The sequence below is a fragment of the Hordeum vulgare genome, chromosome 6H (assembly GCF_904849725.1).
Source record: "Hordeum vulgare subsp. vulgare chromosome 6H, MorexV3_pseudomolecules_assembly, whole genome shotgun sequence".
NCBI classification, from domain to species: Eukaryota; Viridiplantae; Streptophyta; class Magnoliopsida; order Poales; family Poaceae; genus Hordeum; species Hordeum vulgare.
The window spans coordinates 545,429,138-545,455,832 of NC_058523.1; the positions used below are offsets into that span (position 1 = coordinate 545,429,138).

At 44.9% G+C, this 26,695-nt stretch overlaps 1 protein-coding gene and 1 long non-coding RNA gene across 2 annotated transcripts; both read right to left on the bottom strand.

Annotated features, from left to right (window-relative positions):
- Window positions 1–1,526: 1,526 nt before the first annotated feature.
- Window positions 1,527–25,027, bottom strand: LOC123405833 (serine/arginine repetitive matrix protein 1-like). The gene is made up of 8 exons (XM_045099374.1): window positions 24,661–25,027; window positions 24,231–24,492; window positions 23,151–23,286; window positions 22,850–23,015; window positions 17,010–17,083; window positions 2,403–2,476; window positions 1,958–2,087; window positions 1,527–1,853 (listed from the first exon to the last, which is right to left on the bottom strand). The coding sequence occupies exons 1-4, from the start codon at window positions 25,025–25,027 to the stop codon at window positions 22,887–22,889; spliced, it is 894 nt and encodes a 297-aa protein (XP_044955309.1). The 3' UTR covers window positions 1,527–1,853; window positions 1,958–2,087; window positions 2,403–2,476; window positions 17,010–17,083; window positions 22,850–22,886.
- LOC123403702 lies at window positions 23,293–24,224 on the bottom strand. Its single transcript, XR_006611539.1, has 3 exons — window positions 24,047–24,224; window positions 23,606–23,677; window positions 23,293–23,519 (listed from the first exon to the last, which is right to left on the bottom strand). It is a non-coding gene; the product is annotated as an uncharacterized LOC123403702 (long non-coding RNA).
- Window positions 25,028–26,695: the final 1,668 nt, after the last annotated feature.

Genomic DNA, 26,695 nt, shown 5'->3' on the forward strand with positions numbered 1-26,695 from the left:
AGGGTCAAGAATCATCCTTCCATCGTCCTAGCTGAATGCTTGTGCGTTGTCATGGAACCAAAAAATATTTTAATTCATAAATCTATTGAACTTGTATAAACATTGTTTCAGTCATACAACGACAAGTATCCATTTCTTTCCTGCCCGCTTCTTTCATAATTGCATCAAATATATCCTTATCTAGTACTCCTATATGACAAGGAATGAAAAATAAATAAAATGACATCAAACGTGAGTAATACTGATATGCTTTACAGCCCCTAACAGGCCAACAATCAGCTGGAAACGAACAAATTAATAATAATATAAAACTTATCTTTCAGGACATCTAGATAATAATTCATCTTATATTGAAATATGAAAATACAAAAATAGAATTCTGAATCTGTCATACACTACATACATAGAAGGAAAAATCTTGTATTGAAATAAATTTATATTATAATATTTCATATTTATGGACACTTCAAGACAAGGGTTTTAGCTATTGTTGTACTTCCAGCTACATATATATTTTCTTCTAAACTATAATACATATACACAGGAGCGTGCACAAACAAATCTCCTGATGCAAAATAAAAAATGAGTAGTATGCCCAAAATACACGTCAGTGTCTAATTATACAAGTACAATAATAATTTTGAGGATAGATAGACTAAGACAGACCAAGAAACTGCTTGGAAGTCTATTCATTGGAGTACCAAAATAAAAAAAAGAATAAGCATCAATATTAGGAGTTGTGCTTCCCATTCCTTTCAAATATGATAATATCATCAAAAAAGTAACGCACTCATATAATCAAAGTTGCATGAAGTAAGACGCAGAAGATCTCTACATGGGGCTCGACCGTGTCCCCTGTTATGTCCATCCTCTGCGTAGCACCTCTCACAACAGATCAACTTGTTGCTCAGTAAATCACCGCATTTCTTTCCTTAGAAGCGTATGTGGAGTCTCTCCTCGGCCATCTTCGTCTTTGTGTCCAAACATTGGGCTCCACATAAATAGAGAGATAACCAAATACTTGCAATGTTGTTAATCTGTATTTCAATATTAGTCAGTAATGGTGTGAAATTGAGCTAGTTTTGTATCTATGGGTTGATAAACTTCCCAGTGAGAAGTCATGCATCCGTCAATTTGCAGCATACAAAGAATGTGATTGATGTGAGTGGATATTGGTGTTCTGGTGTTGATATAAGCAAATCTCTTAATGAACTAAAGCCATCGGCCATATCTATACCATATGGGACAATGCCTAGTAAAAACAATTTGCAGTCACAAGACGAAGCCAAGTGCTGACAAAAATGTCATGAGAAGCCAGCTGGTACAGTTCACCATCCCAGCATACTTGATAGTGCAAATGACATACGATTATCACAATGTAAAGTTTTTTTTACCAGTACTAAATACTGCCCATCGGATTAAGGCCAACTTATAAAGATAAGTTTCATGGTGGATTAGAGACCACTCGGTAATTCAGAATCGAGAAGAAAAAAATACATATAACAGGTAGCCGACAAAGCAGATAATAAAGCTGAAATATCCCCTTATATTTCTTCCAGTGAAGTCTCGCCTTTAATCATCCATCCATATGTAGTCATAAACAATTGATAAAAGGAGCAGTATGCTTAGGGAAAATATTTTTTTTCTGTGCACAACACTCTAATAAACACAGTACAGGTTGATTAAAAGATATCCATCTATATAAAGCTCTTGTTTGGTTCTACCCGAGTGCTGCTAAATGTGATGGTGGAGTTTCTGCTTGTGAAGATGCCTTTTCACTCATCGACTTTACCCACTCACTCCTTCAGCTCCTAATCCTGCCTGTTTGAGCCATTACTTTGCCTAATATTCTCCTACCAAAAGGAACAACACATTCACGCATCCGTTCAGTCAGTTATGAAAATTATGATAAGCAGGAGAGGCTCGACTATGAATCAATCGATCCATGCCCCCTTACCGAGGTGGAACTCATGGTGACATGAGAGACTCATCTTCATCAATGTCTCCGCACAGCCACAATGAGGCAGGTTCATACATCTAGCTGATCTTGGTTATTACTCGATGATTCACTGTCATCCCCGTGTCTTCTGTTGGTAGCGAAAAAGTTGAGCAGTTTTACATCAACAATTACATACAAATAAAATCATTGTGTTGTCTTCTTCGTGGTGTAAGACTACTTAGTAGGGTGCATGTCAACCGAACAATAAGATGCGTTTTGTGTGAATTTGAACCCATAAATCTCAGACATGTGAACAAACAGACATTCAATTATTAGTCTGATAGTCTAGTTAGTTTAAAAAATATTGAGTTGCATATAACTTTCAGGTGAGCAACAAACAAAAATCTCTATAACCACATACTTGTTATTGGAGAGTGAACAGTTGTTATTTCACGTATCTTACCTTCATAGACAATAGAGGAAAACTTCAACTCCATTATTGACGCTATCTCCATTGCAAGATTCAGGAAAGAATTTCTGTTGAGAACCAGTGAAAAAACTATTATTAAAAATACAAGACCACATGATGAAGCACGTACTATTTCATTTTTCAGTCCTACAGTGTAACATCAAGAAACAAGCGCTAATTAATTCAAGAATTACATCATAACTTTCAGGTGAGAACCAAATAAAAGTTCCTATTTCATTTTTCAGTCCCACGGTGTAACATCAAGAAAGAGCCCTAATTAATTCAAGAATTACATCATAACTTTCAGGTGAGAAATAAATAAAAGTTCCTATAACCACTTGCTTGTTCTTGGTGGATCAAAATTTAAAACATGAAGGCAAGTTGCAAGTTGTCAATAGGATCTGGACAACACATGAAGCTTCCACCGTTCAGCTGTGTGTGTGAGAGAGAAAAAGAGGGAGAGGATGGCTAACAAGATGATAGATTTGATGCGACGAATGGGGGTGAAGAGGGTGGGTACCTGTGGTTGAGTGCTCCCCGTCCCAGGGTAGTGTTTACTGGCTCTTGGCATTGATGAAGAGAAGAAGAGGGGGGAGGGGGGGTCAGCACAATAGAGGAATAGAAAAAGAAAAAAGAACACTAAATAATAGATACTGATTTTTTCTTGTATTTATAGGCTGTAACACAGCAAAAGAGGGCTCAGTGTTGTCTTTGATCTTCAAGCCTAACACTCACATCTCTTGCTGCATGACATACCCATCACAATGTAAACGAACTGCCCTGGTTATCACTCGTCAGAATGACTATCTGAGGCGCAGAACATCCAACATAAAGCTTAGAAAGATCGAGGAGGCCAGATTTAAGCATTATATCAAGTGTTGTTCTAACCTGGCTTGTTCGCAAATATTCACAGCTATGACTCTGCATCATCTAAGAAAGCACTTTCTCAAGTGTTGTTCTAACCTGACTTATTCGCAAATATTCACAGCTATAACTTTGCATCATCTAAGAAAGCATTTTCTCTAATATGTATTACGAAAAACTGAACCTTGAGGAACAGAGTGGAATGAATCAATTCATCATAGACACTGCGTATTAGCAAATCATGTAGATGCACCTCCCACTCCACTTTCTTATAAGTGCTTCTCAAATTGAAGAAAAAGGAAGATCCTAAACTCTAAAATTGAACCGAACCTTTTGATTTCCTCGTCAGATTGCATGCGTGAGCATAAACATCCGGCCCATGCATCTAAATACTACTAAACTCCTATCCACGGATAAATTGCAAACTGGAGCAAGGTATGCTAAAATTCATTTAGCAAGTGACCAAACACATGGTCAGACCAAAACAATCAATTGGCTATGCCGACGTATACCTAGCAATCTAACAGAAAAGGTCCAAAAAGGAGGAGAAGAGGGATTAACCTGTAGATCAATGAATGTAGACGCAACGGGGTCAATCGGGTCAGACTAAAGGAGGCACCAGCAAGAGCGGACGGATCGATCTGCAAGGAAAACAAGGGGCAATCAAAGAGGAGGAGCAGCCAACGGTGGCCAAGGAGAGGGCACAACATACACTGTAAGTGCATCCAGTGCCCCTTAGTGATTTCGGTGGTTTGAAGACTTATAGGTTAAGTATCTAATGTGTTTATAAGTGTACACATGATCTATAAGTCATTGAGGAGTTTGAGATATTTGAAGAATATCGACCCCTAAAAATATATGTCTTCAGTTGAAGAAATTGGTCTGAAGCTGAAGAAATGAATCGCGAAGAATTTGCGATGAAATTGATATTCCTCATGAAGATATTGATATTGAGAAGATCGGTGGTTCCTGAAGAAAATCGTTCTGAAGAAATTGAAGCATGAAGATTTACGTTTTCTATTTTACTTTCTTCGCATTTGATGAATAGGAACACCGTACTGTTAAAGGGGGTGAAAGTAACGCTATGGAATGAATTTCCTCATGATGCTCAACCCAAACCAAATCCTACCAAAAGCCTCAAGTGAGGAATATGACTGACATGAGGACTCTCACATTTGAGGGTCCCGACCGTTTCGATAGCCACGCCAAGTCACTGGTCTTATCCACTCCAACGGTCATATTATTTAAAGGCATTAATGTCAAATCATGTCGGGATGCTCCCAGGCTATAAATAGCCGCCCCCCACAACCACTAGCTGGTTGGCTGCTCCGTTAGAAACTGACACTTGTCATAAGAGCAACCCAAATTCCTCAGAGCTTTCGAGAGTAAATCATCAGTGAGGAAATACACCACCCACCGAAACCACAAACCAAAACTAGTGATTGAGCATCACTGAAGAAGTTGTTCCTGTGTGGGACTGAAGCCTTTTACCTTTGAGGACTGTGCATCCTCCAGACGGTTAGACGTCATGGTCTAGAGCAATCCAGCAGTCAATTGTGGATCGCCGGGTGACCGAGTTTGTGAGGGTTTGGAAGTCTGCCCTGAAGACTTACCATGAGTGTTGGGCGAGGACTGTGTGTCCTTAGCTCAAGGAGAATGCGGTAGGGACTGTGTGTCCCGGGACTGGGTGTCCTTTGGTTTCAATACCAAGCCGCTCCAAACCAGATGTACAACTGTCACAACAGTTGGAACTGGGTCATCAACAACAGTCTTCTCCAAGAATCGGGTTCTAATTCCTCAACTCTTTACTTTCTCTGTATTTTGTGTTGATGACTTTCACTGTGACTGTTTGAAGAATTTGCTGAAGACTTTCTCTGAATTTCCTCAACCCCAAATTCTTCACTTGAGTTAATCATCATCTGTATTCTGCGTGCCTGCTTACTGTGCAATCTGTTTTCACATTCTTCACTCTGTAATACTGCTATTGTGAAAGTTTGCACGTCTGATCCGTAACCGTTTCCGCTATAAGTTAGTCGTCAGTGAGGAATTTCCTCAAAAGGAATTTCCTCAGTGATGAAATTCTAAAAATCTCCTATTCACCCCCCCCTCTAGTCGATATAACGCACTTTCAATTGGTATCAGAGCAAGGTACTCCCTTGTTCTGTGTGATTTTGGTTTAACCACCTGGAGTTTTAGTTATGTCGACTGCAGGCATGTTTAAGGTGACTGCAGCATGTCCTACCTACGAGGGAAAGAATTTTCCCTTCTGGAAGAACAAAATGCAAATGCATCTACAAGCTATAGACAATGATCTCTGGTATATTGTGGAAAATGGTGTCCCCATTATTTCTGCTAGTGTCACTGCAGCTGATGTGAAGAAATTCAAGCAACTCGATTCTCAAGCGAAGAACATCATCTGTGGTCATCTGAGCCCTGGCCAGTTTGGAAGAGTAAGTGCCTTAGGCTCTGCAACACTGATCTGGGAGAGACTGTGCAAGGTAAATGAAGGAGTATCAACCCAACGCGACTCTCGTGTTGATATTCTTCGCAATCTCTTCAATCGCTTCAAGAGACATGACAATGAAAGCTGCCAAGACACCTTTGATCGCCTCACTGACATATCAAATGAACTGCAAGCACTGGGAGCTCGAGACATCACTGATCACGAAGTTGTGAAGAAACTGCTGAGATCTTTGGATTCTTCATTTGACACTTTAGTTCTCATGATCCAAGAAAGACCAGACTACAAGATGCTAGATCCTGCTGATATCCTTGAAAGGCTAAATACTCATGAATTCCAGCTAGAAGAAAAGAGAGATCTATATGGACAAAGCTATTCCAGACCACGTGCACTGAAGGCAAGAGCAATTTCCTCATCTGAAGAAGAAGACACAGATGACAGAAGTTGTGACCCTGAAGAATTTGGTCAGGAACTTGCAATGCTTGTGAGGAAATTTCAGAGATTTACACGACAAGGCCAGTCCGGTAAATCATCAAGAAGAGACATGAGGAAATCAGAATCTGCATCTGAGGACTACAAGAAACGGACCTGTCACAAGTGCAAGAAATCAGGTCATTACATTGCTGATTGTCCTCGCTGGGGAAAGGAATCAAAGAAGAAGAAATACAAGGATGACAGTTCTGATGACTCAAAGAAGAAGAAGAAATCTTCAAAATCTTCATCTTCAAAGTCCTCCTCACACAAGAAGACTAGCGTCAGAAAGGCTCGGGCACTTATTGGCAAGGAAATGGATTCCGAGGCAGAATCAGAAGAATGTGATGATGAAGAAGGCTCTGGAGAAGATTCAGAATCCGGACAGGCTAGTCTTGCACTAGCAACCAATTTCGTCAGCAAGTCAATCTTCAATCTTGAAGAAAATGAGTGCACCATCCATACTGATGACTATGCTGATGACTTCGCTCCAACCTATTGCTTCATGGCAAAAGGTTCAAAGGTATCACATAATGCCTCCTCATCTGATTCAAGTGACTGTGAACATGATGATTACAAAAAACCCAGTTACAATAAACTTGCCATCATTGCCACTAAACAACAAACTGCTCTGGAAAAGCTTCAAAAACTGCTAGACAAAAGTGATGATTTGTTGAATGATGAAATGAATCTTAATCAAATCCTCGCTCATGACATGAAAAATCTTCAGTCTAGATTTGATATTCTTCAGGATCGTTATGATACACTCCTCACTGATCATGAGAAGCTTTCCTACGAATTTCTTCAAAGGAAGCTTGATCTTGAGAAGCTGAGGATGTCTTATGATGATCTTCGTATGGAAAATGATTCATTACTAGCTCAACAGATCAGCGCTAGTCAAGTTGAATTTATTCCTCCATGTCTTAAATGCATTGACCGTGAAACTGCTAATTCTTCACCAGAATCTTCAAATTCTACCACTGCTACAAATACTTCAACTGCACTTGTTGTGTCTATTTCCTCACTTGAGGAAAACACAAATGTCACTGATGAAAATGCAGGGTTGAAGGAATTGTACGTAACAGGCATGTACAAAAGCCTCAAAGGACATCAAATCCTTTGTGATGTGCTCAAAAAGCAGATCTTGAACAGGAACCCGAGGAAAGAAGGAATTGCCTTTGAGAGGAAATTGAATGCTGATGGATCCTATTGGAAACCTAAGCAGTATCCCAAAACCTCATGGGTTGCTGCTACTGGGCCTCCTTTTGATCCATCTAATCTAACTGGCTTCTCATGTGAATTATCCTATTCCTCGGATGAGTCATTTGATTCCAACTATAAACTGTTCAAAGATCAATCCGGTGAAGTATTTGCTCGATATGTTGGAACTAACTGCAGGAATGGCCCTCCTCTGAGGAAAATCTGGGTTCCCAAAAGTTGTCTTGAAAATCTTCAAGTAAATGTCCTCATGACATCACCTCTGAAGAATCTGAACCCCAGATCAAATTCCTCAGGAGGACCAAAGTCTTCAAGAGGATCAAAATCCTCAACTGGTCAAAACTATGCTCATACCCATGCTTATGCGTCTAACATGCAGGGAAACTACAAGGAATATGATTATGAGCTCTATTCTTCAAGTCATTATGTTCATAAATCCTCAAACCAGTTCTCTGCATACTCATATGAGTACTTTAACCCCCCTACTGTTAAGAGAAGTGCATTAGCTTCAATGCCACCTTTCTCATATGGTGCTCGCAGGATGATGAACGCTTTGCCACCCCTTCAGATGTGGGTGGTGAAGAAATCAAACTAATCACTTCTGCAGGTCAGGTCTCCAGATGAATATCATCATCTGAAGAATTTGTTGGAGACCTGAGGAAATGCTTGATAGGATGCAAGCTAATGATTGATGAAATAGAAATATTTCACACGTCCTTACATTTCTGTTATGATGAAATTAGTATCATATTCTTCAAATTTGAAGCATATGAGATGGTAAGCTGTACTAATTCATCTGCAGGATGACAAACCCAAAAATACTGAGTGGGTTCTCGATAGTGGCTGCACACATCACATGACTGGTGATAAAAGCCTACTGATGAATATGCCACTAACTCCATCACCTCTGAAGCAAATCACATATGCTGATAAAAGGTAAAAGCAAGGTATTGGGACTTGGCAAAGTAGCTATTTCCAAGGATATGCATATGGACAAAGTGATGCTTGTTGAATCCCTTGGTTTTAACCTCATGCCAGTCTCGATGCTTTGTGATCTTGATATGATTGTTATCTTTGGTAGATATAGATGTGTAGTCATCATGGAATCTGACAGATCCAAAGTCTTCGAAGGTGTAAGAAGAGGGAATTTGTACATTGTTGACTTCTCTACAGGTCCTCAACCAGCCACTTGCTTACTAGCAAAAACCTCAGAAGGATGGCTGTGGCACAGAAGACTAGGTCATGCAGGCATGAGGAATTTGCACACACTTGCAAAGAAGAAGCATGTCATTGGCATCGAATCAGTCAAATTCCTCAAGGATCATCTCTGCGGTGCTTGTGAATCTGGGAAAATGACCAGATCCAAGCATCCCTCCAAAACCATCATGACCACTACACATCCATTTGAATTGCTTCATATGGATTTATTTGGACCTACACACTATGCAACACTAACCAATGCAGCATCTCTATATGGCTTTGTCATAGTTGATGATTATTCCAGATACACTTGGGTGCATATCATAGTGTATAAAACTGAAGTGCAGGAAATCTTCAAACGATTTTCTTCAAGGGCCTCGACGAACTTTGGCATCAAGATCAAACATATAAGGAGTGATAATGGAACCGAGTTCAAAAACACTGGTCTTGATGAACTTGGTATTACTCACGAATTGTCTGCTCCTTATACTCCTCAGCAGAATGATGTCGTCGAAAGAAAGAACAGGACTCTGGTTGAAATGGCAAGAACTATGCTTGAAGAATATCAGACTCCTCGTCGCTTCTGGCCTGAAGCAATCAACACTGCATGTCATATCATCAACAGGGTATATCTTCACAAATTCCTCAAGAAAACCTCATATGAACTCCTCACTGACAAGAAACCCAATGTAAGTTATTTCAAAGTCTTCGGTGCAAAATGCTGGATTAAAGATCCTCATCATAGCTCGAAATTTGCACCTAAGGCACATGAAGGTTTTATGCTCGGTTATGGAAAGGACTCGCACACCTACAGAGTCTTCAACAACTATCACAACAAAGTTGTTGAGACTGTAGATGTGCGGTTCGATGAAACTAATGGCTCGCAAAGAGAGCAATTGCCTTCTGATCCAGATAAGCTGTCTCCTGAGGAAGCAATAAAGCTTAAGCCTACTGAAGACATTGTTCCCACTGAGGAAATTGGTGAAGAAACAATCCCTATCGCTGATGAAAGTCAAGAAGATGCTCCTGAGGAAATTGCAACAGCACCACTTCCTCAGCCCAGACAAAATCCTCAACCAGCTCATCCAAGGATTGCAAATGAAGTAGAACTTGACAAAATCCTCAACGACATCAACGCGCCAGGTCCTCTCACTCGCTCAAAAGCTTCACACTTAGTTAACTTTTGTGGGCATTTTTCTTTTGTATCTATCACAGAACCCTCAAAAGTAGCTGAGGCTTTTCTGAAACCGGAGTGGATCCAAGCCATGCAAGACGAACTTCTTCAATTCAAGCTGAATGACGTATGGGAGCTCGTCAAACGACCAGATCCTCGCAAGCATAACATAATCGGCACCAAGTGGATTTTCCGAAACAAGCAAGATGAGGACGGTCAAGTGGTGAGGAACAAGGCACGACTTCTAGCCCAAGGCTACACCCAGGTTGAAGAAATAGATTTCGATGAAACTTTTGCACCTGTTGCTAGACTTGAAGCTATTCGAATCCTACTTGCTTATGCTAATCATCATAACATCATCTTATATCAAATGGATGTGAAAAGTGCATTCCTCAATGGTAAGCTTGAGGAAGAAGTATATGTTGCTCAGCCCCCAGGTTTTGAGGATCCAAAGAATCCAGACAAAGTCTTCAGACTCAAAAAGGCTCTGTATGGCCTCAAGCAAGCCCCTCGGGCATGGTATGATACATTGAAGGAATTCCTCATGAAGAAAGGCTTCAAACCTGGTTCACTCGATCCAACTCTTTTCACAAAATCTTATGATAATGAACTGTTTGTATGTCAAATATATGTTGATGATATCATATTTGGCTGTACTGACAAAAGATACAGTGATGAATTTGCCTATATGATGAGTGAAGAATATCAGATGTCTATGATGGGGGAGCTGAAATTCTTCTTAGGTCTTCAAATTCGTCAACAAAGCAATGGAATCTTCATATCACAGGAGAAATACCTCAAGGATGTTCTGAGGAATTTCGACATGCATGAATGCAAAGGTGCCAAGACTCCAATGCCTACCAACGGTCACCTCGGCACTGATGAAAATGGTAAAGATTTCGATCAGCAGGTATACCGTTCTATGATTGGCTCTTTATTGTATCTATGTGCATCTAGGCCAGACATAATGCTTAGTGTCTGCATGTGTGCACGTTTTCAAGCAAAACTGAAGGAATCACACCATAAGGCTGTGAAACATATTCTTCGATACTTAGCTCGCACACCAACACTAGGATTATGGTATCCCAAGGGCTCCAATCTTCATCTGGTAGGATATTCTGATTCAGACTATGCTGGTGACCGTGTGGATCGCAAGTCAACTTCTGGCACATGCCATTTCCTCGGAAGATCACTGGTTTGCTGGTCCTCAAAGAAGCAGAACTGCGTATCACTCTCCACTGCCGAAGCTGAGTACATTGCTGCTGGTTCTTGCTGTGCTCAATTACTATGGATGAAGCAAACCCTCAAGGACTACGGCATCAACATGAAGAATGTGCCTCTCTACTGTGACAATGGGAGTGCTATCAAGATTGTCTATAACCCAGTACAGCACTCGAACACCAAGCACATCCAGATTCGTCATCATTTTCTTCGGGACCATGTCCTCAAGGGCAATATCCTCATCGACCATGTGAAGACTGATGATCAACTGGCTGATATCTTCACTAAGCCCTTGGATGAGAAAAGGTTTTGCAAGTTGCGGTGTGAGCTAAATATCTTAGAGTCTTCGAATGTTTTGTAAAAACATGCACACATCCTAACACTTATGCAAAGTTGATGACTTAGATGTGCAACACATGATGAAACGATTTTCTTCAACCAATGAAGAAAGTCACTCTGAATGTGAAGAAATTAACGAAGAAATTGATCCTCAGGGCCCTACGACAATTGTATGCGGCGTCTGTAATCAACATTCTTATATGGTGGGCAACGCCACCGCCCAATGTGAAATTCCTCAAAGTTGATTTTCTTCAAATGATCAAATTCCTCACAATGCATTTTTCTTCAAAACAGTTGTTCTTCATTATGATGATCTATTGCAAAATCTTCAAAAAACACTTGATGACTTTCATTTGCCTAGGTAGACTGTGATTTCTAGTCCTCAACAGCATTCACTTATTGCTATTTCTTCAAGTTGATGTTTCTGCTAAGTGAATGTGATCGGACCCTATTTTCCCTCTATGATATACTTATCCGGTCTATTCAATTCTTCATATGCGTTCTACTTGAAACTTTGTTCAAAATCCTCACTGCATCCTTGTCAGCTGACGATTTTGTAACGAAAATCCTCAAATCTTCGAAAAATTGTTTTCTTCAAAGGAACAGTAACTGAACCCCCACTTCCCACGATTGGATAGGCACGATCTCCACTATCTCCACCGCATCGTACGGGAGCTACACGTGTCCTGCGGAGACGTAGAGGCAAGGGCTATTCAGTCCGAAACTTTCGCGCCAAACAGTAACTTTCGGGCTATAAATATGTCCTTATCCCCCTCGGTATCATCTTCTTCGCCTCATCGCTCTCCTGCCACAGCACACCGAACCCTAGCGCCACCGCTGGTAGTCTTGTCGCCGGCAAGGAAGAGCTTCACCGCCTCAACCTTCTCGCCGCCAGGATCACGCCGAAGTCGGAACATCTACGTCCGCCGCCGCCGTAGACGTCCTCTGCTGCCAAGTTAGGGTGCATTGGACACTTGATCGAAGAACCTCTCCAACACCACCTTTTTGTGTTCTTCGTTCGCACCTTCCAGGGTAATTATATCCCATTTTTACAACAGATTAGATCTGAAATTTTACCTCTCCCATGTGAAATCTGTTTTTCCTCAAGATACGATGCGCACATGATTCCTCAAACACTATCCATCACCACAATCATTGATGAACTAGCTAAGCATCTAATATTTTCACGAGATTCCTCAATTGTGCGAATTTTCGGATCTGTACAACTCTGGAACCCAAGAACATAATGCTTAAGCAAATTCCTCAACCACTGGTTATATTCCTCAAACTGTCAAACTTTTCCATTTTTTTTAAATCTGAGAACGCATATGACCTCTCCAAATTCCTCGCAACTATACTCTGTTCACAGGTACACACATGTCAGCTGATGAATCTCTCGGTTCTCATCACATTAACTCATTTGCAGCGTTTCTGGAAGAAACTCTTCAAGGCTCATCAGAATCCGTAAGAGTTCAAAATCCTCAGAAAGTTCCTCGTCTGAAGAAAATGGAGGAAGAAAGGAAACAGAAGGGAGGAAAGAAACTGGAGCAGAACACAGCTGTTGATATTCCTGATGACATATAACTGGACTATTGCACGCCTGATGATGAACCTGAGACTATGCCTAAAAGAAAGATTAGGCTGCAGAAAATTGAACACAGATGGGCAAAGGAGTGGAAGGAGTACATGTTTGTGACTCCAAAATATGCGAAGAAATTCGCTTTGAAGCCCCCTGGCAGAAGGGCCCCACTTGAGGATCATCAAGTAGCTCATCCCTCAAGTCTTATGACACTTGATGACTACCCAGATGAAAAAGAAAGGCATCTGGCCAAGCTCAAGAAGCAAGCAGAAACAGCAGTGAATAAATTTCATGAATCCCCAGCTGCTGCCTCCGGTGCTGCTCATTCCTCATCAGCAGAAACCTCAGGCTCCGAGATTCCTCAACCAAAGCCCTCAGCTCCAAAACCCTCGGTTCCAAAACCGTCAACACCAAAACCATCAGCGCCAAAACCCTCAGCACCAATCGCATCTACACCAAAGTCCTCAGATCCACCTCCAAAGCCAGTACAGAAGAAAGTCGTGAAGACTACGACTGCCAGCTCTAACTCCTCACTCCCAGCTGCAACAAGCTCGGAGACGAAGTCTTCAACACTCCTTTTGAAGACTTTGACAACAACTGAACCTGCACCTCTGCCCAGCCCCAGCAAAATCATCACAGTCCCATCTGCATCAGAGGGAAGTGATGAATATGATGATGAAACTCTGGAAGCCATCATCAGGAACAAGCAAGAAAGGGTAGCACAAGCATCAGGCAGTGCTATTCCTCTGGCGATGGACCCCAAGGTCCTCCTCGACTTCATCAATGTGTGGTATGAAGACCCAAACACACCCATTGATGATTTGAAACTTCCTCCTGGTGTCAGCCACATGGTGGCTACCTTCATAAACGAAGCCAAGTGGAAGGAACAGAAGGCCAAGCAGGCAAAGATTGCAAAGGCCAGAAAGGAGAAATTCCTCAGGCAAAATGTTCTCAAGCTGACGCCTGAAGCATTGGTGTCCACCCAGGCAGAGCTGCAAGTCTTAACTGACAAGTGTGAGAAACTGTCAGACCGCACAAGCATCAAACGCAATTTCATCAAGCTAGCCACTAGTGCTATTGATGACTACAACAAACGTCACCCCCCACCAGCACCGACTCCTCAGTCCCTGGTTGAACAGCCAGAAGATGCATCTCCTGATGAGGAGGAAATTCCTCAAGCTGAGGAACAACACCAAGAGCGCCGTGCTGATGAGTCTGCTATTGAAGAAATCATCACCGAGGCCGCTCCTGATGAATCTGCAACCCCTGATGAAACTGCTCCTGATCCAGCTGCTTCATCAAAGCAGGCTGGTGACTCTGTTCCAGCTGGTTCCTCACTGCCAGCTGAAGAATCTGTTGAGAAAACACCTTCACCAAAAACTTCAAAGGTGAAGAAATTAATCCCATCTGCATCAGACGCGAAAAAGACAAGAACTGCTGAGAAGGAAGCAAAGAAGAGAAAAGCTTCCTCAGCAGAAGAAAAGATTGAGGCAAAACGCCTCAAGGAAACTGAAGAATCTGCCCCTCTGGACCCGGTGCCTCTTAATGTTGCACCCTCATATAAAATGGTCGTCCTTGGTGACCACACTACAAGGGCAGATGAGGAAATGAAGAATGCTGCCTCTGAGGAGCATACTGATGAGGAAATACAAATTGATGACAGTCCTCAACCTCATATTCCTCAGAAAGAGACTACTGAAGCTTCAGCTGCAACAGCTGATGAATCTGCTTCTGCCACAAAGTCAGCTGATGAAAATCAAGCTGAAGAAAATGTCCAGTCTGAGCAGGCTCCTCCCACTGAACAGGCTGACCAAACTCCTCAAGCTGAGAAGGAAGAAGAAATTCCTTAGCCTGATGCTCAGCCTGAGCAAGAAATTCCTCAACCTGAGGAAACTGCTGAAGAAAATGTTCCCGCCCCTGACAATGAATTCATTGTGCTCAACCCAGAGACTGCCATGGTTGTTTCCCCTCCCATTCCTCAGCACAATCTCAATCCAGTTCAGCGTCTGCCATTCTCAAAGCGGCCAAAGTTTCAGAAAGAGAACTTTTTTGAGGAACGCATGTACTTCATCGGAGAGAATCCTTATGACAAGCCTCAAATGAGGCATCTAAAGTTTGGGACAAGGACTCAGATGAACTACTATGCTTCTGTGCTCTGTGGCCGCAACAAGATATTCCAGCACAGGCACATTCCTCATGATGAACTTGAAGAGATTCCCTGCATGGAACCAGTCCTCAGTGTACTACATGATGCAGGTTTGCTTCCTATGTGCTCCGACATATCAGATTGGAATAGTGAGCTAATTCTTCAGTTCTATTCAACTCTGCACATCTCGGGCAACGCTGATGACATCAACACTTTGGTGTTCGACTAGATGACCCAAAATACTCACTACAAGGCTCCACCGTCTGAACTCCTCAGAGAACTGCCCGTACCAATTCCTTCAGAAGGGGCAGTGAAGCTTTATGGTGAGCGTGAGCTGCCAAATGGAATGATGGAAGTCCTCATGAAGCCTTTGGCTGCAGGAAAACCCTCAAGAACCACATTCCTCGTCCATGAGCTCAAGTACACACCCCGGTCTGTCTACCGCATTCTCTGCAGTGTGCTAGCGCCAATCAAAGGCCATGATGATGACGAAGATGTCGTTGGCCTCATGAAGAATATCCTCTTCAACATCATTCACGGTATCCCCATGAATATCCATGATTTCTTCTTGAGGACTTTGGCTGACAATGCAATGTGCCCATATGATCACAAAATTTATGCACCATGGATCATGAGATTCCTCAGGACAAGGACAGGCATCAACTTTCACGCAGATTTCCAGAACCATGTTGGTTATATGCCTCCTATCCGGGTCAACAAGAAGACTTTCGAGCCCATTGAGGGAAAAGGAAAGTCTGTAATTGATGAAGGAAGCAGGCCTCTTGATGGTCAATTTAAAGAGCCAGATGCATATTCCTCATGGGACGATACTGAGACTCGTCCACCAAGCCCAGTTCCTCCTCGCGTGCTAAACACCAGAGAGCTTCTTCTCAGTCTTCATCAGAAGGTGGATCACAACCACAAATGGGTCAAACGCCAGTTTGGTGCCATTGTGAAAACCCTCACTGAGACACAGAACAGTGTGAAGCTTAATCATCACTATCTGCATGAGGTTTTTGATCGCACCTGGGCTACCCTTGCCCATCTGAAGACCCAGACTGAGCTTGAAGAATTGAACTTTGAGCAGGACTTTGACTGGTCGTGGCCTCCCAAGAAGAAGTTCAGGCCCATTCCAGTGCCAGATCTTGAAGACAGCTCCTTCTCGTCCTTCCGCACCGCCGAATCTGATGGGGAACAGCTTGACACCGCAACAGGCCCAAAGAAGAAGACTACACCCAAGAAGCGCCAAGGATCTTCATCAACGGCCAAGAAATGAAGTCTTCACGGGCGTTAGTACTCAGTTTGTCCCTTTTTGTCACTTGATGACAAAGGGGAGAAACTTGAGAGTTAGTCTTCAAACGGGAGTTATTTTTGGGGCTTATGAACTATATTTAAGTTACAAACTCTTGGCTCTTCTGAAGTTTTTATGTAATGAGTTGTAACTTAAGCCCGATGGTACTCTGACGCTTTTTGAACGTTTTTCTTCGCATGCTTATTCCTCAAGTTTTAATGCACGCATGCTGGAATTCGTCAGATACCATTTGCCATCATGCATCTTCATTCTCTTCATATGATATGTTATATGTATGCATGATTTACAAGATTCAGGGGGAGATCTCCATGATATAAATCATCAATGTGCATATGCTATAAAAGCAAAATCCTCAAGGTATGCACATCTTCAGGGGGAGTCTCTGTGAATCTTGTCTTCAAATTCCTCAATTAAGTATTTACACTTCACATTTTTATTCCCTGTGGAAAACTTAACCTAATTGTGAACAAACAGACATTCAATTATTAGTCTGATAGTCTAGTTAGTTTAAAAAATATTGAGTTGCATATAACTTTCAGGTGAGCAACAAACAAAAATCTCTATAACCACATACTTGTTATTGGAGAGTGAACAGTTGTTATTTCACGTATCTTACCTTCATAGACAATAGAGGAAAACTTCAACTCCATTATTGACGCTATCTCCATTGCAAGATTCAGGAAAGAATTTCTGTTGAGAACCAGTGAAAAAACTATTATTAAAAATACAAGACCACATGATGAAGCACGTACTATTTCATTTTTCAGTCCTACAGTGTAACATCAAGAAACAAGCGCTAATTAATTCAAGAATTACATCATAACTTTCAGGTGAGAACCAAATAAAAGTTCCTATTTCATTTTTCAGTCCCACGGTGTAACATCAAGAAAGAGCGCTAATTAATTCAAGAATTACATCATAACTTTCAGGTGAGAAATAAATAAAAGTCCCTATAACCACTTGCTTGTTCTTGGTGGATCAAAATTTAAAACATGAAGGCAAGTTGCAAGTTGTCAATAGGATCTGGACAACACATGAAGCTTCCACCGTTCAGCTGTGTGTGTGAGAGAGAAAAAGAGGGAGAGGATGGCTAACAAGATGATAGATTTGATGCGACGAATGGGGGTGAAGAGGGTGGGTACCTGTGGTTGAGTGCTCCCCGTCCCACGGTAGTGTTTACTGGCTCTTGGCATTGATGAAGAGAAGAAGAGGGGGGAGGGGGGGGGGTCAGCACAATAGAGGAATAGAAAAAGAAAAAAGAACACTGAATAATAGATACTGATTTTTTCTTGTATTTGTAGGCTGTAACACAGCAAAAGAGGGCTCAGTTTTGTCTTTGATCTTCAAGCCTAACACTCACATCTCTTGCTGCATGACATACCCATCACAATGTAAACGAACTGCCCTGGTTATCACTCGTCAGAATGACTATCTGAGGCGCAGAACATCCAACATAAAGCTTAGAAAGATCGAGGAGGCCAGATTTAAGCATTATATCAAGTGTTGTTCTAACCTGGCTTGTTCGCAAATATTCACAGCTATGACTCTGCATCATCTAAGAAAGCACTTTCTCAAGTGTTGTTCTAACCTGACTTATTCGCAAATATTCACAGCTATAACTTTGCATCATCTAAGAAAGCATTTTCTCTAATATGTATTACGAAAAACTGAACCTTGAGGAACAGAGTGGAATGAATCAATTCATCATAGACACTGCGTATTAGCAAATCATGTAGATGCACCTCCCACTCCACTTTCTTATAAGTGCTTCTCAAATTGAAGAAAAAGGAAGATCCTAAACTCTAAAATTGAACCGAACCTTTTGATTTCCTCGTCAGATTGCATGCGTGAGCATAAACATCCGGCCCATGCATCTAAATACTACTAAACTCCTATCCACGGATAAATTGCAAACTGGAGCAAGGTATGCTAAAATTCATTTAGCAAGTGACCAAACACATGGTCAGACCAAAACAATCAATTGGCTATGCCGACGTATACCTAGCAATCTAACAGAAAAGGTCCAAAAAGGAGGAGAAGAGGGATTAACCTGTAGATCAATGAATGTAGACGCAACGGGGTCAATCGGGTCAGACTAAAGGAGGCACCAGCAAGAGCGGACGGATCGATCTGCAAGGAAAACAAGGGGCAATCAAAGAGGAGGAGCAGCCAACGGTGGCCAAGGAGAGGGCACAACATACACTGTAAGTGCATCCAGTGCCCCTTAGTGATTTCGGTGGTTTGAAGACTTATAGGTTAAATATCTAATGTGTTTATAAGTGTACACATGATCTATAAGTCATTGAGGAGTTTGAGATATTTGAAGAATATCGACCCCTAAAAATATATGTCTTCAGTTGAAGAAATTGGTCTGAAGCTGAAGAAATGAATCGCGAAGAATTTGCGATGAAATTGATATTCCTCATGAAGATATTGATATTGAGAAGATCGGTGGTTCCTGAAGAAAATCGTTCTGAAGAAATTGAAGCATGAAGATTTACGTTTTCTATTTTACTTTCTTCGCATTTGATGAATAGGAACACCGTACTGTTAAAGGGGGTGAAAGTAACGCTATGGAATGAATTTCCTCATGATGCTCAACCCAAACCAAATCCTACCAAAAGCCTCAAGTGAGGAATATGACTGACATGAGGACTCTCACAGTTGAGGGTCCCGACCGTTTCGATAGCCACGCCAAGTCACTGGTCTTATCCACTCCAACGGTCATATTATTTAAAGGCATTAATGTCAAATCATGTCGGGATGCTCCCAGGCTATAAATAGCCGCCCCCCACAACCACTAGCTGGTTGGCTGCTCCGTTAGAAACTGACACTTGTCATAAGAGCAACCCAAATTCCTCAGAGCTTTCGAGAGTAAATCATCAGTGAGGAAATACACCACCCACCGAAACCACAAACCAAAACTAGTGATTGAGCATCACTGAAGAAGTTGTTCCTGTGTGGGACTGAAGCCTTTTACCTTTGAGGACTGTGCATCCTCCAGACGGTTAGACGTCATGGTCTAGAGCAATCCAGCAGTCAATTGTGGATCGCCGGGTGACCGAGTTTGTGAGGGTTTGGAAGTCTGCCCTGAAGACTTACCATGAGTGTTGGGCGAGGACTGTGTGTCCTTAGCTCAAGGAGAATGCTGTAGGGACTGTGTGTCCTTTGGTTTCAATACCAAGCCGCTCCAAACCAGATGTACAACTGTCACAACAGTTGGAACTGGGTCATCAACAACAGTCTTCTCCAAGAATCGGGTTCTAATTCCTCAACTCTTTACTTTCTCTGTATTATGTGTTGATGACTTTCACTGTGACTATTTGAAGAATTTGCTGAAGACTTTCTCTGAATTTCCTCAACCCCAAATTCTTCACTTGAGTTAATCATCATCTGTATTCTGCGTGCCTGCTTACTGTGCAATCTGTTTTCACATTCTTCACTCTGTAATACTGCTATTGTGAAAGTTTGCACGTCTGATCCGTAACCGTTTCCGCTGTAAGTTAGTCGTCAGTGAGGAATTTCCTCAAAAGGAATTTCCTCAGTGATGAAATTCTAAAAATCTCCTATTCACCCCCCCTCTAGTCGATATAACGCACTTTCATACACATACCTGTAAGTCAACGACCACATCAACAGATCGACGACCCCAGCAACAGATCCAGCGGAGTGACTAAATTAGATGGGACCTGCACGCAAACAAGATCATGGATCAACGAAGAACTGCGTGGAAAACCAACGGGCAGCAAGGAAAGGCAACTCACCTCAACCGGCGCCACCTTGCCCCGCTTTTCCCTGTTGCGCGCGTCCTATCCTGCTGTGGCATCGACGAGCGCGCGTCCAGCCATGACCACCTCGCCTCACCACTCCCCATCCGTGTGGCTGCTCCTCCACGACTCGGGCAGAAGGGAGGCAGGAAGAGGTAGCGGCTTGGGCCGGAGAGAACGACGACGGAGGAGCGGCCAGGCTCGAGCTCGGCCACGGCCGCCGCTGCGCTCACACGCCCGGCTCGAGCTCGTCCATGGCTGCCGCTGCTCCCGGCGATGGGGACGCTCGAGGTTGACGGGGGAGCAGAGACGCTACCGCCGGTGGCGGCCCCTCCAGAGTGCAAGAGGATGAGCGACGGGGAGGGGGTGAATGGGGAGGGTGGCGGACGCGATCTAGGGTTTGGAGAGAAATCTATTATGCATACATGTGATCTTTTCTGTGAGCTGACGAGGTCGCTGGTGGAGGATTAAGGGCGGGGAAACGCCGTTCGTGGCAAGGACCGTGGCCACCGTGGCCATGAGGCGGACGAGAAGGGCGACGAGAGGCATGGATTGGCCATGCTGATATGAGGGTCGGCGAGGAGGGGAGCGGCAGGAGCGATGGGGTGGGGGAAGTTGGGGGCTGGGAGTTGGATGCGTCGTGCGGGGGAGGTGCCAGCAGATTTTCCAACCGCAGAGGAAGAAAGAGATTTTTTAAAATTAAATCGACTGGTTTTTGAAGGGTTGAATAAAAATCGGTGGTGGAACGTGGGTGGGAGGGTAGCGAGTGTATGAGGTCGAACCATCACGACGAAGGCAGATCCTCCTTTAAGGCCGCGATTGGAATGTTGGATTTCTTTTCCGACTGTAAATGTTTACGCTTGTATCTTACTAGCATCTAGTAAAATCCGGTTGTATTTCTTTTCCGGATGTAAACGCTGTTGTATATCCGATGTAAACACTGCTGTATAATCCAGATGTAAACACTGCTGTATAATCCGGATGCATACAATACTTGGTCGAAGAGGGCGGCCATCAGCAGGAAGCCGAGGTGGAGGACGATGAAATGAACTGGAGCAAGATTTACGAGGGCGTCCTACGCACCAGAATCGCGAAGGAAGGCGGCAGGTCGTCGGCGCTCAACCGGGCGCCGTCCATGCCGGTCACGTCGTACACGGCCATGGGCGACGCCAACGGCCGCTGACCCACCAAAGAACTCCTCCGAGTCCGCCGCCGCCCACCGCGCTCGCCTGCGGCCCTCGACGTCGCGCACCGCCGCCGCCCAGCGCGCTCGCCTGCGGCCCTCCTCGTCGCGCACCGCCGCCGACCACCGCGCTCGCCTGCGGCCCTCGCCGTCGTGCGCCGCCGCCGCCCACCGCGGTCGCCTGCGGCCCTCGCCGTCGCGCACCGCCGCCGCCCACCGCGGTCGCCTGCGACCCTCGCCGTCGCGCACCACCGCACCGCCGCCATACGGAGAGTTGCCCCGCCGCCGCCGTTCCCAGATCGAGGCGAGCTTTCGTCGGTCGGAGCCTCTGGCAACGACGAGATAGGAGGGGCGGAGGGGTGGGAGTGCCGGATCGAAGGAGATCTGTATCGAGCGGATGGAGGCGACGAAACGATGAAAAATGGTCTGTATCGAATACCGGCCTAATCCGGGTGTAAACGAGAAAACCGGTGTAAAATTTACAGCCCAAAAACAACATGCCAAGCAGCAACGCGAGGCCCATCCGTTTTTATTTTACAGGTGTATATTTTACAGGTGTATTGGGCCTCAAAACGACGAACCAAACGGGGCCTAATAGTAGAGATTTTCCAATCGCAGAGGAAGAAAGAGATTTTTTTAATTAAACCGACTGGTTTTTGAAGGGTTGAATAAAAATCGATGGTGGAAGGTGGGTGGGAGGGTAGCGAGCGTACGAGGTCGAACCATCACGACGACGGCAGATCCTCCTTTAATAGTAGAGATCATTAATTATATTGTGGTCAGCAGCAAGAGGAATGTCTAAATGAGCAGCAATTCAAATAAAACTAATGTGTCTAGGGTATGTGTTTTAAAAATTTAGAAATGGAAGACCAGGTAAACTTTCCAACATCCACTACACTTTTTATGATGAGTGGACTGACAATCATAATTTTTTGATGGGCTACGAGTATCATATTCAACAACCAAAATGACATACTAAGTGCGGATTGTTAGAAAGAATCTCTGTGTGTGAACTATTTTCCTGCTTGCAAACATGCGGCAAAGCATTTTCATTTTCATTTTGTCGGTGTATTGTTACTAATCGGTATCCAAACAAAGCATTTTAACTGTACAAGTGTATTATTCTATCATAATATAATCGGATTATTCTATCATAAACTAATCGGATTACATTATGCTTAAGGGAGAAAAAAATCATAATATAATCCTAAAAGTTCTACAGTTTGCCAGTTCCTATAATTATACAAACAATCCAAAGACAATCCACCATAAATGTGTTCTGAGAAAAAACATATGTGAATTTTATCCGTCATATTGAAGTGACAGAATTCAAAGGGCACATTGAAATGGGCAGAATCCATAGCGAGACAAACACTATATTTAATATGTGTGAAAGTAATCTGAAAAAAACAACTTGGACAAAATTATAATAATCAGTGAAGATAAGAATGAAGAAAATACAAGGGCCAAGGGTCAAGATCAGAGCTAAAAGGATGTGAAACTCACAATTTCATTAACAGCTACCAATAAATCTTTGCGGGCCTTAGCAAATCGTTTTAGCTGTCCTCCAATCATATTGAATAGAAGTGCATCGAGGGTCAGCAAGGGTGCCATTCCAGGCCTCTGAACTTTGATTGCGACAAGCTCTCCAGAGTTTAGATGAACTGCATGACTTGAAATATCAAAGGCATGCATTTCAATTTGGAGAACACATGTCTGAAATGTATGCTAAAGGAAGCAAAATAAAATAAATGAGAACAAGGATGATCATACGAAAATAGCCAAATCCTAATCAGATACAACTAACCTTTGTATACTTGCCCCAGTGATGCTGCTGCAATTGGCGCTGGACTGATATCAGCAAATAGATCAGACATTCGAGAGCCCAGTTCAGACTCGATGGTCCTGATTGCATTACGAGTAGGAAATGGTGGTATTTGATCCTAATAAGATTGTTGTCAGCAAACACAGTGAAATGAAATCATCAATAGATAAAAGAAAGAAGAATAAAATATAGTACACCGTACAACAAGTTCTTAGCTTTCAGATTCCGAATTTAGTGCTGTTAATTACAGAAAATCTCATTGGGCTATTGTCATTTTAGGATCAAAACTTTTCAATGGCCATATATTGATGCCTTGATTCCAGAACCTTATCTCCATCTCTAATCCCTGACCTTGTCATTCCAGTGCAAAAAGATTATATTCTTAAACGCTTGGTTGTCGATCAAGTGAAACTATGTAATGCACGATGAGATGATACCTGCAGCTTTGAGAGCTCTTGACAATATGCGCTGGGCAATATATCAGGGCGCGTGCTCAATGCCTGTCCAAGCTGCATGGTGTGGAAGGATAAGAAAAAGATTACATTATGAACTCCCGACCATGGTCAGGGAAAAGGATTACATTATAAACCTTGGACATTATAAACTCAGAGATAACTTCTTCTTAGCTCATGCCCTCCGCTACTAAACTATGAAGGATTACATTATAAACCAGGGTCGAACCATCACGGGCAATTTACTACAACGGGAAGTGACACATTTTCTCCAATTAACTCAGAGTGAGAGAGCGTTGGTGCTATATATGTAAAGATCCTCCATGTGATGACTTAAGATAGTCTCTGCTTCTGCTTATTTTTTGAAGTGACATAAGAAACCTGACTAAGTGCTCTACAATGTCTAGCCCATGACAGTAGCCACACCTGATGTTGAGTGCCTCTGAAGGTGAGCATGCCTGACCCCTTTTTTCACCAACTTCTCCTTCTCTGCGATTTCTTTCAGGTACAGGCAGAGGCAAGGAAATCATATCAACAAGCCACAACTCTCGAGTCTCAGCCAACATTAAGTGACCCTATACGGCAAAATAAATAAACTGTCTTATCTTACCGGCAAAACGAGCCTGACGTCGTCGCCGTCCTGGATCCAAAGCTCCATGGGCCCGGCGAGCTAGAAGGGCGGCAGTGTGGGTTCGAAGCTCCCCCGTCCGATCTCGGCGAGCGCCGTGTCGTCGGCGTCGGCCTGGGACCGGAAGATGGGCAGGTCGACGAAGTCCCAGCGGTTGACGTCCTCGAGCAGGCGCACCGGCACGACCTTCCTCCCGACCTCCATGTCGAACTCGTACGCCACCGCGGGGCCCACCAGCGCGTCCCTCACGTCGAACCCGAACACCTAGAGCTCCTCCGACTGGAACCCCAGCCCCTTCACGATCGCCTCCCTCAGGTCCTGCAGCGCGGATCCGCCAACCGCGTCGGCCCGTCAGCTCCGATCGATCGACGCGTGGCACGAGAGATAAGAAGGGATGGAGTGGGGGACTCACGGAGATGGCCTTGGGGACGGGGGGCTTGGGCGCCGCGTCGAGGCCGCGCGGCGAGCCGGTCGTGAGGAGCAGCGCTGGGAGTGGGGGGGCTCAGGGAGATGGCCTTGGGGACGGGGGGCTCTTGGGCGCCGCGTCGAGGCCGCGTGACGAGCCGGTTGCGAGGAGCAGCGCCAGGGCAGTGCGAGGAGCCGCCATCGGGCTCGAGCGGCGGCGGCCATCGCTGCTCCTCGTCTTCCCTATCAATTCGCCCGGATTGCCTGCTGTTTCTCCTGCGAGGAAGAGGAGGAATAGAAGGGAAACGGAACTCTCTGGAGGAAGGGGGGCGGTGCTGCGTGCGTGCGTTAGTGGGTTTGTTGTCAACTGTCATGTTGATCGCACGAGGTGGGGGTATTGAACCGGTTTATGAAGGGTTGGGAAAAAAATCGGTGAAAGGGCCGCCTGGTTTATGGAGGGATGAATAAAAATCGGTAGAAGGGTTAGCTGTAGCGACGGAGGATCTGCCGTCGTGGTCGAACCATCACGACGGCAGATCCCCTATAATAGTAGAGACTTTTTTTTTTGTTCGACATGTTAGTAGAGAGCTTAATTTTCCAGCTCATTTGTGTGCAAGGCGTGCTTGTACGCTCGAGGGCACTGATAGCTGGGTTGAGTCCTGCCCGGATTTTCTTATCAGCAACTTGAAGGCTGATTGTAACCGAACCTTGTTACGTTAAATAAAGCCTCTATCTTTGATGAAAAAAAAACATCTCTATAAGGGAAAGGCGTTCGTACGGACAAACGTGTTCGTACAACACTTTGGGCACACAATAACTGCATAAGGCAGTTGTAATCTAATTCTAACAGTACCTAGTACCTAGCTATATCTGGGAGCGGCAGGAGTTAGGACTTAGGACAGCGCACGTACGTATGCGCGCGACAGCACCACCAGAGCCCTAGCCGCCACCAACTACGACGACGAACCACCCCACACCGGCGAAGACGGCGAGACCAGCAGCAAGCGATGGCATCAGCAGCAACTCACGATCGCGTAGTGGACACGGCCGTTGGCAGTGCCGACGACGACGGGCTGAGGGGCCTCCCCGACGACGTCCTCCTCGCCATGCTGGAGCGTCTGGTGACGGCCGGCGACGTCCGCACGGCCGCCAAGACCAGCGTCCTCTCGCGCCGGTGGAGGCACCTGCCTAGGTACCAGATCCCCCACGTCTGCCTCGACGTGGCGGACTTCTACAGCCCCGCCGACGACGGCTGGTTCCCGGCGGCGTTGGCGCGCGCCCGGCGGCGCAAGGACTGGCGCCTGCCCTACCAGCGCCACGCCTGCGAGGGCCTCGTCCAGGCGCTGTGGTGCTTCCTGGCGGCGCCGCCCAGCGCGCGGGTCATCGAGACGCTGCGCCTCAAGATGGTCCTGACCAAGTACGAGGTGCTGCGGCGCGCCGGGAGGCTGGTCGGCGAGGCGGCCCGCACCGGCAGGATAAAGGCCGCCGGCGCCGCCGTCGAGCTCGAGCTGATCGCGGAGAAGGAAAACCATGAGCACGCGCCGGTGGAGGAGCTGCTCGGCTACGGCGCGCGGTTCACGCAGTTCCTCCGGGGCTGCCCGCGCGCGTTCCGGGCGCTGACGAGGCTGGCCGTGGAGAACCTGTGGTTCGGGGACACCGGCGCGGTGACGGACCTCGTCCGCCGCTGCCGCGCGCTGGAGCACCTCTCCCTGCGCTGCTGCGGCTTCGAGGACCCCGTGGCGGAGTTGGTCGTGGACGCGCCGCCGGAGTCGCGGCTGAGGACGCTGCTGTGCCTCGAGTGCGACGTCCCCGGCGTCTCGGTCGTGCGGGCGCCGAGCCTCGTGGAGTTCCACTGCGGGTGGAGGCTGTTCCACGAGGGCACGCGGCCGGCGTCGTTCGGGTGCACGCCGGCGCTCAAGAAGGTGACCCTGCATTACCGGCCGTACCACAGGGATGATGATGCTCATGTCGGGAGGAGGCTGAGCGAGTTTCTGATGCTAGAGCCTGACAAGTTAGAGGTGCTCACGCTCTTGTTTGAAGCT